The sequence below is a fragment of the Ambystoma mexicanum genome, chromosome 14, assembly GCF_040938575.1.
Source record: "Ambystoma mexicanum isolate Mex_15411 chromosome 14, UKY_AmexF1_1, whole genome shotgun sequence".
In the NCBI taxonomy this organism is placed as follows: Eukaryota; Metazoa; Chordata; class Amphibia; order Caudata; family Ambystomatidae; genus Ambystoma; species Ambystoma mexicanum.
In genome coordinates this window covers 512233355-512253852 of record NC_090940.1, presented here as the reverse complement: position 1 = coordinate 512253852, position 20498 = coordinate 512233355, and the positions used below count along the sequence as shown (strand labels likewise).

General features: G+C 46.7%; 1 protein-coding gene across 5 annotated transcripts in view; it reads left to right on the top strand.

The window, feature by feature from the left end:
* The window catches only part of GOLGA5 (golgin A5), an 800028-nt gene that overhangs the window by 254165 nt on the left and 525365 nt on the right, over positions 1–20498 (top strand). For all 5 annotated transcript variants that reach the window (XM_069637743.1, XM_069637746.1, XM_069637745.1 and 2 more), the window contains one exon: positions 15751–15970. In XM_069637743.1, the coding sequence (XP_069493844.1) occupies positions 15751–15970 (220 nt within the window). The remainder of the gene's footprint in view (positions 1–15750; positions 15971–20498) is intronic.

Sequence of the window (20498 nt, the reverse complement as noted above, 5' to 3'; positions counted from 1 at the left end):
GGTGGGTCATAATTTGGGGAGTGATGGCGATGGAAAAGATATGCGCCCTCATCACAGGACAATTCTTAAAGTTCCTAACAATTTGAACCACTTCCATGAATGGGTGAGAGACAGAGAGGCCCTTTACTTTAAACCATGTCTACTCAAGAGTGTAAATGTCATCTGAGCCCCAAACATGGGTCAAACCTGGCACAGCCCTCCAAGAAGGAATTCAACTAGGAAGAACTCTGGACTTTAGAGCTTGGAGTAAAAGAGGGGAGGTGGGAGGAGAGGTTGGGAGAGGGGGGAAAGAGGGTAGGGTTGGGTAAATCTTGAAAATACTCGGAGGCAAGAGTGAACCTTTGAACTGGACTGGTGAAGCGTGTAGTGGGCACGAGCATTTTACTCCTAGTTCATTAAGACTGTTATTTTGTCATAAGGATGTTTGCCTTCGATCAATAAATAAAGTTGTTTAAAAAAAAAGTGTCTTCATGTTGGTACCTTTGGTAATTCTGGCAGAGGAAACCATACAGTGACAGCATGCCATTAGATATTTAGACATTAGGGACTTCTCACCCTCAGAAGAGGATGAATACTGAATCCCCCCTAACAGAGTCACCACTTCCTTCTGATAGCCGTCTCCTCCCATGTGATCCTCCCTCATGATACCACCCTCAGGGTAAGGATCAGGTAGCAGCTTCTTTCCCCTGGTCACATGGGAGGAGACTTTATGCTGGGGTTTAGGGATGACTCTGTAGGATTCATCACTATATGGAGACAGTACTTGGCAGACAAGTAAACCAAGTCTGTGTTTGGGACTATTGGACCTGGAAGAAAAGGTAAGCAGGTCTGCCAGCAAGGGTCATGGACCCACCTGAGTTTGGAGAAGCAACCAAACTCCTCCTCATTGCAGTGCCTGGTGGAAGGAAAGCAGTACTGCCAACTAGGGTCAGGGACCCACCACAGCTTTAAGAAGTATCCAGGCAACTCTTCTTCATTGCAGTGCCTGGTAGAAAGTAACCAGGTCTGCCAATCCGGGTCTCGTACCCCAAAGACCGAAAAGAAGCCCGGATAGGGCAGTTACAAAAGGGAGACATTTCCCCACCAATTGCAGCACTGTTGTAAGCCTAAGGAAGGCTGGGGAAGGGAGACGTTCCCTCCAATACTTGAGAAAACTTGTAAACCAAGAATTGCCTTTGTGTCCAGGGCAAGAGTCATTGAAACATAGTGTGATTGCAGAGCTAGGATTCTGACATACGACTGTGGACTCTTGCTTTTTGGACATCCTGACTGTGTCATTCGTAACATTGGTTGAGACAGGGAAACCCCTCCTAAAGCTAGGGCAAGATGGGGTTTTCTTTTCATTTTCACTATGAATAAATGTTTACGCCAACCACAATGACCACTCTGTGTCAGTCTTAATTCTGCACCCTTGATCATGACCGGAGATAAGTGCTTTAGAGTAAGACATTTTGCCAATTATGGCTGCTGTGAACACCATTTCTAGCTGAAACTGAGGCGTGGCAACAGCATTAGATGAAGCAGGAGGATGAAGAGGGAATATTTATGCATGATAGTTTATTTGACACTTCATCTTTTGGAAGAACTATATAGACAGCTGTGAGGTGTCAGAAATGTGAGGCGGGCAACTTTGTGAAGATTTTTGACTTTATTAACTCAAAAGCTTGATTAAACCTCTCACTGTTCTTGCCCTGACGAGGATTTCCCTACCTAAAATAAACTAAAGGAAACACTCTAACAACAGGGTTCTGTCCCTCACACTTGTACATACAATAACTCAACAAGGAAATATATGGCGGTTCAAACAAGGAAACTTTATCAGTAAGGTTCACAACTTGATAACAGTCTCTCCTTATAATCTGGGTAAATACCTCTTATCCAGATTTCAGCAGGATTCTGTTCAACAGTTCCAAAAAGATAAGGAAATTCTGTCTTGTAGCAAAGTTCCACGTCAGTTCTTTTAGTTTTCATTTTGACAACAAAAATTCCAACTTGAATTCACCCAGCAGTTGAAGATTATCTAACAAGGTTTCCTTCCTTCCACTTGTGATAAAGAACTCAAAAATCTTCTTCTCATCAAAAAAGAATACTTCCATAGTTCCTAAGGATTACCCCCAATTGTCTTTGTCAGGATAGCTCTGCAATCGCTCACAAAACCTTTGGTTCCAAGTTGTTAAATGAATCCGCAACATTTTATACAACACTTGCTTTAGGAATAACTTTGTTAAGATCACTCACAAAACCTTTGGTTCCATAATGTTAGATGGATCTGCAACAGTACACTTGCTTTAGGATCAACACAAATGTCTTTGATATGATCATTCTGCCGTCGCTCACACAACCTTTGGTTCCATAATGTTAGATGAATCTGCAACAATTTATACAACACTTGCTACAGTGATATAGATGTTATTAGGATGTTTAAATAACAGTTCAGCAAAATATTCCAGTGGTTCTGCCACTTCTTCAAGATTTTTAAACACACTAGAGTACTTCAACAACTTCTGCCTGGTCTACTCACCTGCCAGGCCTATACAATATGGTCCTTTGTCATGGCGTGCTCCCTTGCCAGGACTAGCAAAACTACTGCTACTTCTACAAGTACTCTTTTGTTTCATTTTATCTTCATGCAACTTAGAAGACTTGATAATTTGGTCAACAACAACTTGTAACATATTGGTGCCGTTTGCTTCACAATCCCTGTTTGCCACATGCAATGCAGGTTATGGTCATCTGCTTCTGTACACCTTTTGTAAGAAGGGCATCCTTCCTTCCACTCTGGCTTTCCCCCTCTTGCATTAACAAAGTTCTTATAATGGCTCATTCTCACTTCTCCTTGTTGGCTTAGGTTTGCTGCGAGCCAGCGTTCTGTTACGGAGCACTCTGGGTTGACGATGCTTAAGTGAACTCACCCGATTTGCTATGTGCGTCCACTCGCCTTGCTGCTCTCAGGTTCCTTGCTTCTTCAGCTCGGGACGTTGGGGAAAACCACCTCGCTTAGTTTTCCGCAGTCTGCGCTGGGCAGAGCAGGAGCATTCCGTGCTCCTAAGGCTCTCAGGTGTTCACATGCCACCACAGTCTGCCTCGCTGGGGGCGAAGGCTTCTTGGCTTTACACTTCCCGATGCGCTATCTCTGCAACCACGATCTTCAGGGTGGAAGTCTATAACAGCAACGCTTCTTGCTGCGTGACCTCTGCAATAACGATCTTTAGGAGGAAAGCTTGTACTTGTAACGCTTCCCGATGCCCTGCATGATCTCTGCAACGCAGGTCTCCAAAGGAAAAGACCTTCTCAGAATAGGCATCAGTACTCCAAGTCACGTCAGATCCGTTGTCTCTATGTTCATTCAGCTGCAACCCCTGCACTGTGGAGTTTCTGCTTTCATTCCACCTGCTTCTGCTACTCCTCTCTATGGCCTGCACACAAGGAGGTCTTTTATGCCTCTGTCTCTCTCAGGTGTGGGTCATTACCACTAATAGGCTGCAGCTTGTAGTCTTGGGCCTCTGCAGCCCCCTTCTTTGTCCCAGTACTTTGGGAATTATGGGACTTGAAGTCCAGAATAGGAATATTTGCCTTTCTCATGGAAATATCAACGGCATGTTAATTTCTGTCGTTCTTTATATTCACCAAAGTAATATTATAAAGATTCCAGTAAGAATTTGGATTTACAGAGGAATAAGTGTCTTCAGGGTCTAAATTGGTAATATTCAAAGACTCATCTTTATTATTCCCCTGGAAGTCATAGGAGTCTTCGTCTTCAAGAATGTCAGTGGTTTCAAAAGGGGTTTTCGTACTCCCAATATATAACTGGTCTTGATGGTTTTCACCCACACTGCGCTATGGAAAATAAAAGCTCTCTCCGACAACGAGCCATTACATATTCTGGTATTATGAGCTTTCCTTCCTTGAGGAAGACGAATACTGTGTCACATTCCACAAAGTCCTCCTGTTCCCCTGGTACCCTTCTCCTTCCAGGTGATCCTCCCGGCTAAAACCGCCCCCGGTATCAGGAAGAGTCAGCCTTTCCCTGGCAACAAGGAAGGAGACTTCAGGTAGGGTTTTTGTGAGGACTCTGCAGGATTCACCACATACCTTCCCCCCCCCCCCCCTAAAGACCTGACCACCCGGTCCAGGTTTTTTTCCCCTTTCTAAGCCATCAGCCTCTCCCGCATATTTAGCAGGGTTCACCTGTCTTCCTGTCCCAGACTGCATCCTCTGAAACTGTTTCTCCTTGAACCCAGGAATTTTGAGGGAAATACAAAGAAGATATTTTCCCTATTTGCTTGGCAAAAGATTTAATAGATTTAATCTGTACCACTCGTAAAAAAAGCATTAATCAAAATGGGGAATCTCACTACCCAAGATCATTGGTGTAGGAAGATTAGGTATTACTGCCACCAATACCGATCTGGTTTTTCCCAGAATGGTTATATTAAGCTTAGTCAAGGAATGTCCTTCTGCTTGTCCGTAACGCAGCCTATTCTCTTTTGACCTATGGGTTCCCAATTTAATGGATTAATGCCAGTTTGGACCGCAGAGCATCTCCTCCATGTGTTTCCCTGATATGATATGATATGATATGATAGGTTATTTATAACGCGCTTAATACCCAGAGGTTTCCTAGCTCGGACCCTGGGATTGAACCTGTGGTGCTCCGTGATGTCGTGCTTCCAAGGCGAGCACGTTGCCCCTGAGTTATCCTCCCGGGATCCACCTGAGCTCTTCTCCTCCCAGGTGATCCACCAGGCTAATACCGCCCTCAGTGTCAGGAAGCCTCAGCCTTTCCCTGGTCACCTGGGAGGAGACTTTAGGTAGGGTTTTTGTGATCACTCCGCATGATTCATCAGTGTGTTAACAAACCAGAAGAAAAGATCAGCGAGTAAACTGAAGGACACAGTCTTCCTTTATTCTGTCAGTTTAGTCTTCCATCCTTCGAAGTTGAATATAACTATTTAATAATCTCACCTTTTACTAGCATCATAGAACATTTAGTTTAAATGTGTGCACTATTCATTTCCCTATTAAGTGAAATATGAATACTATGCTCCGACAGTGGTGGGTAAAGCCTTCATAGTGTGTTTCCATGTAGAGATCATCGCAGTGCGAGAACTGTCTTTTCCACCATCCTAAGGAATGTTTGAGGTGTTTTATAACATATTGTTCCATAGTGGTAAAAAGAGTTTCTTTCTGATTTATATTTGGTATGTATTTAAGCTTTCCTGGGGTTAGATTCATTCAGTTCTGGGTAATTACTCAATCAGAAAGCGGATGAGCCAAATCCTCTCATTCCTACATTCCTGCCACACTCCAATTTAACAAGCACAGAGCCACAGAACATGCCAGGAAGGGACCCTCCGTACCTGTATTGGCACTCCATATTGGAGGTTTGAGAGACACTTTGACCAGGGTTGCAGCAATTTTCTAAGCCCAGAAATGATTGTGTTGCCCCATATTAGGCAGACAGCATTCGTCAGAAATGAATTGCCATCTGGGTATGCTTTGTGAAGGCATCAGGAAGTAGACACAGACAACTGAGGAAAGCTTGGGTTACAAACCTTTACTAAAATCACAAAAGGGGTTGGGATAAGGCCTATCTTGCCCTATGCTAAGGCAGGATTTCCCTACCGAAATGTAACTAATGATCGTCTGTGTCGGGAAGTCCAAAGTAAATTTTGAATGGATTGTGTCCTCCCACGTATTCCTCATCTTATGATAATTATCTCTCCACCTTAAACTGCTTTGGAACTTTTTATTGATAGAGGGCGCTGTGTGCAGTGTCGTTGAGTCGATGTCCTTCGAGGGACTCCGTCAACGTCATCATCAGTATACGTAGCGCACACCGCGCCCATTGGCTTTAGTTCAGTTTTTCTGAGCTAGGGCTTAGAGAAAATTATGGCACGCTTCAGCAAAATAGTGAATTTTGCTTGAAAAATGTCTTGTTCGTCGACACCATCAGCGGCCAAGTCTGGCTTTAAGAAGTGCCAAGACTGCGGGTTGAAAATGTCGATCATCGCCCCCCACCGTGTATCTCTGTGATGTCTGGGTTCCGGGCACCGTACCTCGACTGTGTCTCCTGTCAGGCGATGACAGTGAAGGCTCTCAAGGAGCGTAAAGGTAAATTGGCGGTGGGGAGGTTACCTTGGAAGTCACCTTTCAAGAGATCAAAAAAGACAGATGAGCCGAGGGATTCTTCTCGGCGCAAAGAATCAAAATGGTCTCGACCGAGAAGTCGATTGTGCCATTCTTCGTCTTCTTCGAAGAAGGCCAAGAAGAGGCATCAGAGGTTACCTTCAACCCCTTGTAATTCCTCAATGGAGGTAATCCGGTGTCCTACGAAAACTGATTCCCCTGCAAAATAGGGTGCATTTTGTAGTGAAATGCTGCGATTCTTTGAGAATGCGGCCTCGACCCCCTCGAAGGACAAGCTGCAGAGCCATGCCCCAGTCGCTCCACATAAGGATGACAAAGGGAAGTTGAAGACAACATCTTCGACACAGAGCTTGAAGCCGGTATTGCATCAAGAAAGTTCTCGATCCGACGAAAAATCGTTGAGGGATTCGACGAGTCAGGAACCTAGCCCATCGAGGGTTCCATCGAAGAAGCACAAGACGTCAAACTTCATAGCCTTCGCCGACCCTGCCGGCATCGGAGCTGTCGATGCTGAAACCAAAGTAGACGCAGACTAAATCGACGACTACAATGAGTACTTCGACATTGTCGAAGCCTGAAGTGGTACAGGAAAAGGTTTACAAATCTTTACGTAAAAAGGACCATTTTAAGTCTGTCAGCCATATATGAGAAGGAACTTCCTTCTGATGACAATACACCACTTTTTTTTCCAGAGATTTGTACGATGACCTTCAGTTAGCTAGTGGGTTGGATACCTTGCCAGAGTTAGAGTTTGGCAAACCAGAACCTACTGATCTTGCTAACTCATACAGAAAACGCATGGGAAAGGCTATCAAATGTTTAGGATGTAGTAGTCCCACACCATCTTTTGAGCACGATGACATGACGGATATGTTGGACCACGGTCCTCGGAAAGACCCAATTTTGCCCTTTCATATGGCATTACAGAAAAGGGTCCCCGCCAATTGGGAGACACCAGAAACTGTGGCTGCAGTAAATAAAAACTTTGCAAGGAAGTACAGACCATCCAGCATTGACCCGGAGTATCTCACTAAGCATCCCACATCAGAAAGCTTGGTGGGTCAGCTGCTACATCTACAAAGCAGTCAGTTTACCCATCCATCCCTCCTGACAAGGATGATAAGAGAGTGGATGCCTGGGAGAGAAAAGTTTTCACTGTGGGTAGTATGGCATTGAAGTCGACAAATGAGACTTGCACATTGTCTAGATTTACGTTTACCCTGTGGGACTGTGTTGCTATGACGGCTGACCACATCCCGGAAGGAGAGGAAAGAGACGGCTTCCTGGCAATCAAGGATGTTAAGGAGGCAATGGGTTAATGTCTCCAGTCAGGTTTGGCTACTATAGACAGCATCAGCAGATCCATGGCGGCTAGCACAGTGTTACGCAGATTTGCGTGGTTGCGGATGTCTTGGTTTGCACCAGATGTGCAAGCTTGACTACTCAACATGCACTTTGACGGCTCGAGGTTGTTTGGCAGCAAAGCATATGCGAGTTTGGAAAAGCTGCAGATAGCAAAGGCGGCGGCTAAATTCCCTTTGCGCCTCCTTTGGACACCCTTAACAACTCTATTCGGACTCCTCTTCCTGGAGGGGTAAGTCCTTTCGATTCTACTCCTCATCTGGAAGAGGAAGAGGACAAGCCGGTCAAAGAGGTCAGAGAAGATTACCTTGTGGTGGACGAGGGAGAGGTGCAAAGTCATCCCAAGCAGTGGCAGCCTTGCCTTCAGCTGCTGCTTCAGCCACCTCTAAACCACTCTTGAGGCCTTGACCCACAAGACCCCGGTGGGAGGCAGACTTACTCAGCATCTGAACGAATGGAGGGGCATTACTTAAGATGCTTGGGCACTGGAAACTGTGGCTCAAGGTTACTGCCTTCCTTTTAAAAAAAGGCCTCAGGGACATCCACCATGGAACAACCCTTTCAAAATTTCAGATCTGCTCCTTGTGCAGGAAATGTTGACCCTGCTATAGAAAGGTACAATAGAACATGTACCTGTAGCAGACAGGAACAAGGGTTGGTATTACCCATACTTTCTGATCCCCCAAAAAGGATGGAGGATTGAGACCCATCTTGGACTTAAGAAACTTGAACAAGTTCCTCAGGAAGGACAAGTTGAAGATGGTTACCCTTTCTCAGATCCTTCCGGCTCTCCAACTCCAAGAATGGTTGGTATCATTGGACCTTCAGGATGCTTACTTTCATGTGCGAATCCATCTCAAGCACAGAAAGTACCTGAGGTTCGCGTTTGGCAGTTCTCATTATCAATTTCGAGTTCTGCCATTTGGGCTGACCTCTACCCCAAGGGTTTTCATCAGTTGATTGTGATGGCAGCAGCGAGTCTCAGGAGAGGGGGTATTCACGTCTACCGCTACCTGGACGATTGGCTGATCAGGGCTCGTTCACCCGAACAGGCCTGGGTACATCTCAGCGTAATCTGCCACTCTCTTCACAAACTGATCTTCTCCCTCAATTACAAGACGTCTCACTTGATACCATCCCAAAGACTCCAATTTATTGGGGCAGTCCTGGATACTTCCTTTGGGAAAGCCTCGCCACCCGAGCTGAGAGCTCAACACATTCTGCAGATGGTTACCAAATTCTAGAGTGCCCAGCATCTTCCGGCGTTTGATTTTCTGAGGTTGCTTGTTCTCATGGCATCCTGCATTTTCCTGGTGCCAGAAGCTTGCCTGAGAATGAGATCCCTCCAATGGGCTCTCAGGACTCAGTGGTCCCAGTTTTCAGGCAGAATGTCGGACCACCTGCAAGCTCCGAACAGAGTTGTTCAGGACCTTCTGTGGTGGACTTGCAAAGACAACATTCTCAAGGGTTAATCTTTTTGGCAGCCATGGTCGGAGATAATGGTAGTGACGGATGCCTCACTCACGGGGTGGGGAGCCACACCAGCGATCTGACAATCGGCGGAACTGGTCTCCATCAAAGTTCATACGTCATATCAACCTTTTGGAGCTGAGGGTAATCAGATTAGCGATGAAGGCCTTCCTGCCCTCTGTACGGGGAAAGAATGTCCTGATAATGACAGACCACACAGTGGCTATGCACAACCTCAACAAGAGAGGAGGTGTAGGGTCACTACCACTGTGCAGATAGGTACTGCAGCTCTTGTTCTGGGCAATTCAAGAAGGACTCTATCAACAGTTCACCTAGCCGGGGAGCACAACACAGCGGTGGACGCTCTGAGCACGCAGATCAGTCTCCCACGAGTGGGAACTAGCTCAGGAAGTCCTTCAAGAGATCTTCACCCTTTTGGGGAACCGCTCATGTGGATCTGTTCGCGACCAGTGTCAATCTGAAGTGCGAACTGTTTTGATCAGGGGAATTTCTTACAAGAGGAACTCTAGGCGACGCGTTTGTGGAGGACTGGGAGTTTCCACTACAGTATGCGTTCCCTTCAGTGATCGGAAGGTTGAGAAAATTCAGAAACCCATGATCCTCATTGCCCCGGATTGGGCCGGGGGGACGTGGTACCTGATCTTCTGGACATATCCATCTGCCCTCCAATACGTCTTCCACAAAGAGAGGATCTTCTCTCGCAAGAGGAAGGTCAGGGTCTCCATCCAGAGGTTAAGACACTCAGCCTTCACGCATGGTTTCTGAGAGGCTGAGATGCAAAATCTTTGTACCGTTGCTGTTGGAACAAGTTCAGCAACAGGTGCAGGGATAAGAATGTGAATCCCTTTCTAAGTGAGACAACTATGGTGCTTTCCTTTTTGTTACATTTTGAAAATCTGGTGCTCCCGACTGGAACAATTAAGGGTTACCTAGTGGCGCTTTCCATTTTCAAGCGCTCTTCAGAGGGGGATTCATATTTTAAGATCCCTCTGATTGTTCCATTTTTGAAAGGCCTTACTAATGTATATCCACCAGTCCCATTCAATATCCCTGTATGGAACCTCAATCTAGTATTATTTTTTAACATGCATTCCCTTTCAGCCTTTACACTTGTGCCCTTTAAGGCTCTTGACATTAAAACCCATTTGGCTTATTGCAATAACGTCAGCCGGCAGGGTAAGCGAGTTGCAGGCCCTTTCCTGTAAACCTCCACATACGGTATTCTTTTTTCTCAAGGCAGTCTGTGACTTCACCTTGTCACAAAAAATTACATCACCAACTCTCTATTCAACTCCTCATCGAAGAAAAGAGGAGGAGAACTGCAATCAACCTCCGGGGGCGGGGGGGATAAATAATTCCCCCCCCCGCCACCCCCCGTTAGAGCTGCTTAAAGAGAAATGGGAAAGAGACCCTGGGAATTTGGAAAACGAGTGGGTGGAGGAGATGGTGGCAGCAAGAGAGGTTAATGTGTTCTCCAGGATGAGGCTGATCCAATATAAAATACTGCACAGAATATACCTATCAAGGGACAGATTATACAAAATGGGGAGGGCCGAGAAAGACAAGTGCCTCAAATGTGGGGAGGCGGTGGGTACCTTCGGTCACCTGCTGTGGGAATGCAGGTTGGTGGCGGGACTGTGGGACAGAGTCTTGGGAAGAATGAGGGAGGTGCTGGGTATATCGATCCCCAAAGACCCCAAAATGCTGTTATTGCATACTAGTGGGGAAATGGAGGGAGCAAGATGGGATAGCCAGCTCCTGAACATTGCGCCAATGGTGGTCAAGAAGGACCTGGCAGCTAAATGGGGCTTCAAAGACATGCCGACACTGAACAACTGGGAGACGGGCATGGAACATTTCTGCAGCATGGAAGAAGTTGTATACCGAACTAGGGGGATGTTGAGGAAATGTCACAAAATTTGGGGGAAGTGGGAGTGGGGACGGGGGATGGCCAGGAACGGAGGAGAGAGGTAGATGGAACTGGGGGGGTTGGGGAAGGATGCTCACATTGTGCAGAGTTTAAGGTTGCACAAGTTTTATAATGCAAATAATAATAGAGTTTTTTAAAAAAAAACAATGCACCTGCCACCTTTCAAAGGCTTGTGTATCGTGTCCTAAATGGGTTGGATGAATTCTGCTTAGCATATCGGGATGATATAGCAGTTTTCAGTACCACCTGGGAAGAACATGTGAAACACCTGGGAATAGTGTTGCAGGCTCTTCAGAAGGCCCACTTGACCATAAAGGCCAGTAGGTGCCAGATTGGACAAGGATCTGTGGTCTACCTTGGACTTGAAGTAGGTGGAGGGATGATTCAGCCTCTACCCAGTAAAATACAAGCAGTAAACGACTGGCCTACCCCCACTATACAAACCCAACTGAGAGCCTTCTTAGTCTCACTGGGTACTATCGGAACTTCATGGCAGACTATGCTACCATAGCTGCTCCTGTAACTGCTCTCACTATTCCGAAGAAACCCAAGATCATCTCTTGGTCTGAGGAGTGTGAGAAGGCCTTCAACGGCTTAAAAGACTCCCTGTGCCAGGCCCCTGTTCTCAGGGCTCCCGATTACAAATGCACTTTTATTGAGCAGATCGATGCCTTTGACCCTGGGATAGGTGCTGTACTATCACAGGTAGCTGAGAAAGGCAAGGAACATCCGATTGGATTAATTAATAACCAGTTTAAGGACGGAGAGCTCAGGTGGTCCACTGTAGAGAAATCATGTTTCTTTGTCGTGTGGGCCCTAAGGAAGCTGAGACCCTACCTCTATTGGACCCACTCCACTGTGCAAACTGACCGTGAGCCCTTAAAGTGGCTAATGAACATGAAGAGAGAGAATCCAAAGTTGCTTAGGTTGTCCATAAGCCTGCAAAGGTTTGACTTCACGATTGAGCACCGGCCCTGGTGTCCAACATTGCAACGCTGATGGGTTGTCCAGAATTTTCAGTCAACCTGAACATGAGACTCATCCAGGGACGGATTAATTCCCCCTGTCCTTGGTCTGGGAGGGGCGAGTATTAGGAAAGATTTGTGGACCATACACATTTTTGCTTTTGTGTGGCTTACCTAACCTGACTTTTTCCAGTGGAGCACAGCCTTCTGCTGCACTCCTCTGGGATTTTGCTCCCTTGTTATGGGGAAACTAACACGTCCATCAGGTTGTCAGTACTTGGAAACTGTTTCCCTTAGTCTTTGACTATGTTTCCATTTCTTGGTAACTTTTTATCTATGTGCCAACTACCAAGCATAGGGGTCATTTTGTTTTATGGCCCTAGCCGCCCTCTAAGGATTTGTTGGTGTTTGTACAATTGTGCCTAGAGTGAACTGGTGGCAGCAGTTTACTTTTATAGTATTTTTACTTCGTTTTTATGGACCTTATCGCGTTTACCGTGTTTGGCCCAGGACTGTGGCCAGTGTCGAAAATGGCTGTGCCACAAAGTTTGTTGTTCTGTCTTTTGGTCATTTTGTCCCTTTAACTTCCCCCAGGCCGAGAGACCCAGGTAATCCTTATTTGGGGATGCAGCCTCCCGCGAAAACCCCATCTTTCGTGGGCTCCTGCATGTCATGTGTGCTAATGCCCAGGGAGATGGTTGGGACTATCTGGTCCCAGTCAACACTACTGGTGCCAGTATGTCTGGTATGCCTGAATGACTGGAACCACCGTGGGCCATGATTGGCCCCTGCATGGCATGCATGTAAGAGAGCAGATCTTCCATTGGCTATCCCAGATTTGAGCGCAAAATGAATTTTGGATAAGAGAAGGGGCTCTGCACCCATTCCAGCTCGATCAACTGAAGTTTACACCGAACTACAGAAGGAGCCAAGTATCGTGAAATGAAAGAGCAGACCCGTGGAACCACCAGAGACGTGCTGGAAGGTTTGGTGCCCTGACCCTGCTGTTGTCCCGTCATACCCCTGGTCTTGCACCAAACAAAGAAGGCCTGCAACAGCACTTTGACCCTTTGGAGTAGTGGGACCAATTACTATCGGTACCTCCTGCTTAAGCCTCGCAAAGAGCTTCTTCAGAAGTGTTCCTGGCCCTTCCAGCGAACTGACCAGCTTGAACCTGGAGTATGGTCCAGGAGTGCCGCCGTCCCGAGTAAACATTCAAAACTTTGGGAATTGCTTACTTGGGGTCCTGGGCCATCTCCCGCCAAAACGTGTTGTCCTAGCTCCTCTGGGTCACGATTTATGAGAGTGCACCACGCCGTGAGCATTTGCTATCTATGTTTCGCTCTGCTGCTGTGATGGTGACGGTAGGTGCCTTGCAGACCTGCCCCCCTGTGCCCTGAGACGTGCTGCACTGGAACAGACTTCCTTTCTTATTCACGAGCAGAGAAAAGGCTACTGTCCCGCTACAGACGATCGTCCCGTCCTGCAGCCGCTGAGAGCCGGAGCGACGTGTAACTGCATGATGATGATGATTGGTTATTTATTATACGCTTAATACCCAGAGGTTTCTATGCGCGGACCCGGGGATCGAACCTGTGTTGCTTTGCATCGTCTTGCTTCCAAGGCGAGCACGTTGCCCCTGAGCTATCCTCCCGAGATATGCAGGGGGTTATACTTACTAGCGACCTGGACTAGACTGACAACGTTTGGCCCGGACTGTGTCGAGGGTCAGTGAGTACCTGCATCACTTACCAGTGGTCCACTAGCACATCCATTTGTTTTAACACACAAGAATCCCTGAAAAGATACTCACTTTAGCTGGGCTAACATGCGCTTGCTAGCTATTCCCCAACTCAGAAAGTCGCTTTGCCTACAAGGGTAGACCCTCCTCGAATAATAGGGCTTTATTCTTCAACACCTCAACCCTCTTCCTGAACTGCTACAGCTCCATGAAGAGGACCCATTTTTGCTCCTTCGCATGGCTGTGCATTGTCAATGCTCTGCTTTACCTTTGAGCACAAGGCTCCCCACTTCGTAGTGCTGGACTGCATAGGCTAGGGATTGACACATAATGTGCTTATTTTGTTTACTTCCCTCTTCTGTTACAGGTTGTGTTTGTTTTCTCCCCCTTATCTGCATTAGGCGAAACACATTTTGTATATATGCTCTATAGTGTAAGGTGTGTGTGGTAACTGTTCATTATCACTGTGGTTTATTTTGTGTTTAGTTAAAAAGGCCTATAATAAATGCATGTTTGATATACACATGTCTAAGAGTATTCTGTGACGTTTTACTGTGTTTGCTCATTGTGGGATTCCGATCACTCTCACCGCTACTGAGATTGTCTTGACTGCCTGCCAAGCTTCCATACTGTGGTCTGGTTTGTCCAGAAGGTTTCCCTGTTACACCAAACTAGGGTTGCCTCCTAAACTTCTGGCCACAGGATAGAGTTTAGAAATCCATCTTAACACCCACTTGTAACATTCTACATCATAATTGCATGTTACCCTGTGCCTTTTTATCACCCTTCTCCGCTCTTGAGCGTATAACCTTGACTGCTGTGCTAGATCTACCTCTGGGAGGGTCTGGCACATAAGGAAATGGAAGCCATGCAACCGCTATTACTCTCTATCCCTCTCTGTCTTACTTTCCTCTTTTACAGTCTCTCTTTTCATAATACGCCCTTCCTCTCACTCGTTCTTTCCCTCTTCTACACTCTTCCAATTCCTTTTGAACTTTCTCTTTTACAACCACCTTTCATCTCCTCTCCGTCTTTCCTTTTCTATGTCCCTCTTTTTATGATTCTCCCTTTCTCCTTCATTCTACGCTGTCTCTTTCCAGCCTTCTCTTCCCTTCCCTTCACCTCTTCCCCTTTTCATCCCACATCTCGCTTTTTTGTGTTCTCTCTCGCTTTCTTCTGCCCCATCCCCCTTTTTGATCTTTACGACCTTCATTCTACTCTTCCTCCCTCACAGTCTCTCCCTCTTCCTCTCCCCTCACACTTATCTGGCCCTCTTTCCAGCATTCAGTGATTCATTCCGGCTTTTCTACATGCTTTTTCCAGTGTGCTTTCTCTTTGCTATGTCGCCTTCTCTGGCACTGAATGTGCGAATGGTTCGCCTGCTACACATATGTACAATATAAGTCGAAATCAAAGCAAACTAGGTCTTCAAGAAGTATGCATTTAAAAAGAAAATGCAATCTGTGTTGATGACCCATATGCTATACAACCTTACTTAGCTCCATTTGCTCCTGAGCTGTCAGGAACAAATAAGATGCTTTACAAGATGTACAGCTCCTCTTGCCATACCAAACGCACAGTTGATTTTAATAAGGTTTAATGTTGCCAATAATCCCATGCCATACCCTCCAACCAGGCACCCACCCCAACCTCCTTAGGACTTTGGATGCGGCTATATGGGTTTTCTCTTGGCCTGCCCTGCTACATTTCCCCACTCTATCATCAGCCTTTCCTATTTCCGGCAGCTCTTGTTGCTTCTTCAAGGATATTTGTCAATTCACAGAATGTATCTTTGGGAAGTAAAATGGCTGTGTTCACAAGCACCCTTTGAACCCAGAGAAATTTCTGTCTCTTGCTAATTCTTAGTAATCTATCATTGAAATCTTCCTTTGTTGTAAATAATTCTTTTACAACTAATGTTTACAGGTTAAGCTTGTCCTTTTAACAGGGGGGCAAGACTGCACTTTGCAAAACCGAACGCTACCATGGTAGACTCATCCCTCCATCCGTATGAAGTCAATATGTTGTGTATGATTACACTGGATAGTAAGCTCTTACAAGTGAAGCGCTAATGTTAGGATTGTTTTTCTGTTGAATGTCTTTCTTTTTAGAACTGAACAAGTCACGAACAAGAATGGAGAAGTGGAATACTGACTATTCGAAGAGTGACAGGGTGGTGCGAGAGTTGCGAGCGCAAGTGGATGATATGATGGAAGTGATTTCTGCCAAGGATGCACAGCTGGCAGTACTGAAAGTGCGACTGCAGGAGGCTGACCAACTGCTTAGCAGTCGCACAGAAGCACTGGAGACTCTACACAGTGAACAGTCACGGTACTTCAAATACCACCAGGAACCTAGACAGTCCCCAATTTATTGTGGCCTTTATTAATGTGCAGTTAAATCCTCCACCATGAGAGTTTGAAAGTGTTTTAGTTGTTGAAAGGATGTTTGAAAGTCTGTACATCAGCATCCACATCCCAGATACATTTGTGGCTCAAGTCCCTTTTAGAAAAGTACTAGGACTTTCAGAATTTCACTGCCTCTTGTTTAGTTAACGTTTGAGATACCTTCAGAATTTTGCAATATGCTACTTTAAGTCATATATTCAGGGTATGGAAGATGAACGTGAAACATATGGTGATGAAAAATACTGATATATGTAAGTGTTTTTGTTCTTTCTATGAGACGTTATATGCGGAGGGTACCTTTCCCCAGAGGTTTGATCTGGAGGAATTATTTGAGACTGTTGATGCTCCTATAATGACACAAGAGGACAGGATTGCTTTGGATGCTCAAATTGAGATTGAAGAGGTAATGGAGGTGATAAAACAACTTGGTATGGGAAAATCTCCAGGGTTTGATGGTTTGCCTATTGAGTTCTACAAGTCGTTTGGGTCAGTATTGGCCCCCAATTTATGTGAATTGTTCAACATTTATGTAAGTAATGGAAGCTTGTGTCCATCAATGCAGAAGGCCTTAATCACATTAATTCCAAAGCCAGGCAGAGATCATACAAAATGTGGGAACTATAGGCCAATTTCATTGCTTAATGTATACGTGAAGCTATTTGCAAAAGTACTGGCGAACAGATTAGACAAATGTATTGGAAGTAATTCATATCTCAGGTTGGATTTATGCGTTGAAGATTTGGATATGATAATATAAGGACTATCATTGATGTGATGGATCTTCACAAAGAAGAACTCTCGGACACAGTATTGGTATTCATTGATACACAGAAGGCGTTTTGATTAGAGTAAATTGGGAATTTGTGCAATTTACTATGCAAAGATGGGCTTTGGAGATAATGTTTTGAAGGCAGTTAGTTGCCTACATAATGAAGCGACGGCCGAAATATGGGTGAACAATGAATTGTCTGAATCGTTCAGTCTAACACGGGACATGAGGCAAGGATGTCCTTTGTCACCCTTTTTGTTCAATATAGCTCTGGAGCCTTTGGCCGCCTATATTCGATGCAAAGAAGGTATTGGAGGTCTTAAGTTTGGGGAAGTAGAAGTGAAGAGACTGTCCTATGCGGATGACATGGTGATTATTCTCTCTAATCCGTAATAGGGTAGTGTTATTTTGAAAAAAGCATTCGAAAAAAATAGGTAAACTTTTCGGACACAAAGTCAGTTGGGATATGACTGAAGTTTTTCCTCTTTCGCTGACCTGTGGAAGAGGAGATTTCACGGAGTGGAATTGTCAATGGTCAAAAACTCATGTGAAATATTTACGGGTTTATTTAATGAGAGACCTAAAGAAGATGGTAGAATTCAATATAGATAGATTGATAGAAGTGTTCAAGGGAGACGTGAGGAAATGGGATTGATTAAATAAAAGTATCTGGGCAAAGGTAAATGCTATTAAAATGACTCTGCTACCAAAGGTACTCTGTCGTACAGTGATTGCCTTTAAAATGCCTGAAAAAGCAGATGAAGAGGGTTGATTGGATCTCAGAATTTTCTGTGGGGCGAAAAGAAAAAAACGAAAGTTCTCCAGCATGGGGTCTGGCATGGATTTGCATGCTCATGAATATTCCCATCGTCGGGCTGGGAATCATCAGTAAAAGACAGTTTCATTCTCACTTTAAAACTGTATTTCTCCTCTAAACCAATCACTGTCGCGGGGTCATACTGACCCCATCAAATGACAGTCCTCTGCCTAAGCCCCGCCTCTGTCAGCATTATTTACTTGTTTACTGCACACTTCATTGTTGGGAGTCTTCGAGTTGCTCTCAGAGCTAATTGTCTGTTTTTTCAAAGTTTTTTCACAGAAACATTCGATTTTTTTTGTTTTTTTGTTTCCACCTGAGCCTGTGTGCTCTCCTCATCAGCCGGAAACAGGGATCCGTTGTCGGTGAAGTTTTTTTTTGACGTTTCTGGAAGGCTTTCTTGGGCCTACTTCACGCTCTCCGACCATGACGGAGGAGAAGGAGGGAAGGACCCTCTTCAGGCCCTCCACCAAATGGGGGCTACGGAACGTCTTTGTGGAGGACAAACATCTACAATGGCTTTATTCCCTGCGCCCACACCACATGAAGGTGGAGTGCGAGATATGACCGAGCTTCTCAAAGAAGACAATGAAAGACAGGCACACTAGGCTGGCGGCATGGCTCAATTTGAACAAGGTCTCTGCCTCGTGCTCCGAGCAGGGTCATGCCTCGCCCAGGACAGGCCGGTCCAAAGAGCGGTCTCCCTCTGGGAAGAGGTCAAAGTCCTCTGAGGTCGCCCCATCCGTGAGGGTCCAAAATAATGCCAAGAACCACAAGTCAGATTCCACCAGGTTCGCTGCTGATGCGGGTCCCAGGCTGGATAGGCCGCAATCACTATTGCCGTCCACCTCTGGAGCTAGTCTGACATCGAGCTCCTCTTCAAAGAGGTAGTCACCACTCTGGCCAAGTTACGGGAGGAATCGGATAAGCCCAGGACGGAGGTAGAGAAGGCAGCCGCGCAGCCCAAGCAGGCTCAGCTGGTGCAGCAAAAGTCCTTATCAAGCACTTCATCAACACCTGCTCTGACGACCACGGCGGAGGTAGATGCCGATCCGATCATGGTGGCTCCTATGGCCCAAAGGCTATCCATGCCTTCAAGGCGTGACACGACCGCCAAAGAAGCAGCGAAGGCTGCAAGCACCCTTGGGGGGGGTGAGGGAGGCGAGGCACCGCTGCAGATCCCAGTTCAAAACCCTCAGGGAGGAAAAGGGGGGGGGCAAAAAGGGGGAGCAAGGAGGTTCCAGAACAACCCTCCCAAGGTTGGCATTCAACCGATGGACATCTCATCCACGGACGACGATGACCAAGAGTCCGTCCATACGGTCCACGAGGATGGCGCAGGGCCTAGCAATCCATTGTCCACTTCGCAGCCAAGGGACATATCCATGGACATCCTGTTGACTCTCCACAACCTGGTGATGGAGATCCAGCAGAGATTGCCCCCCTGCACTGATACCTGTAGTGCCGCAGGCCCCTGTCCAGCCTCTGCGTAAGAAGAGAACATCTGACGCCTCCACATCAGTCTCCTCCTCCACCACGTCGGGCCTGACTCCACCAGCGGACCTGGACACGGAGGCTGGTACGGACACGGTCACGATGGTCACAGGAACCGATGAAGATGAGGGCTTTGTCCCGGCGGATGATGAATCACTGCACCTGGACGCCCCTCATAGTCTCTCCACTAGACGAGGTGAGATGATTCCACTCGATGATCTCTAGGGCCTCCAAGCTGTTCCTCCAAGGGCTTCTTGTATCAACGAAGAGAGTCGAGGAGGAAGACCATCATGGTGGTGCCCTTAGTGGACGACATTTGGGTGGAAGGCCTAGCCCTCATTTAGAACCCATGCACAGCTCCAACCAAGCAATACAGGTTGCAGAAGAAATATAGGGTGTCAGACTCCGTCTCCAAGTGCCTGAGGTCGCAACTGCCCCAGACTCGGTATTGTCAGCTGACGCAAGGTAACGTTTGGTTTACCTGGCTTACTTCATCATCATCAGATCCCCCGGACAGCGAGGGGAAGAAGTTGGATGCCATGTGGAAGAGAGTCATTTTCAGGGCGTTGTCCACGATCAAGGCGGCTAATGATCTGGCTATCTTGGGCCGATACGACCGGGAGCTTTGGTACAAGCTGGGCCGATTCTAGAATACCTCCCTGAGGACAAGAAAATTGGAGCTCTTGCCCTCTTTCAGGCATGGGAGGTGGCGCCCACGCAGGAAGCCTCCAGAGGTCGCTTCCAGGCCTATGGTAGCAGAGGTACGCATCGCTGTCATCCTCCGGGCAGGGTGCAAGAGCCCAAGCAAGCCTGAACCGGCCAAGACGTTGGGGCCCTCACTCGTGCACACCGGTGGGAGGCCAGCTGACTAGGTTCGTCAGCAAGTGTAGAAGTATCACCACCGACAGATGAATGCTCGATGCTCTCGCCCAGGGACACATCTTGGAGTTCCAATGCAGGTGTGCACATATTCCACTAGTTCCCCGTCAGGAGCTTTACATCCCTCAGCTCCTGGAAGAAGTGTGAGCCATGTTACAGAAAGGGGTGATGGAACTTGTTGCCCAACGTCTCTGGGCTCCGGAGTCTATTCCAGATACTTTCTGGTAAGAAAGAAGACAGGGGGTTGGAGACCCATCCTAGACCTGCGCCGTCTGAACAAGTACCTGAAGTCCCAAAAATTCAGGATGGTCACGTTGCAGCACATGCTCGGCCAACTGGAGGAAGGGACTTTCTTTACGTCGTTGGACCTAGAGTATGTGCACTTCCATGTCCCCATCCACAGGAAGCATCGAAAGTTCCTATGGTTCAAGGCGCAAGGCCAGCACTACCAGTTCAAGGCCCTGCCATTCGGCTTGAAATCGGCCCCAAGAG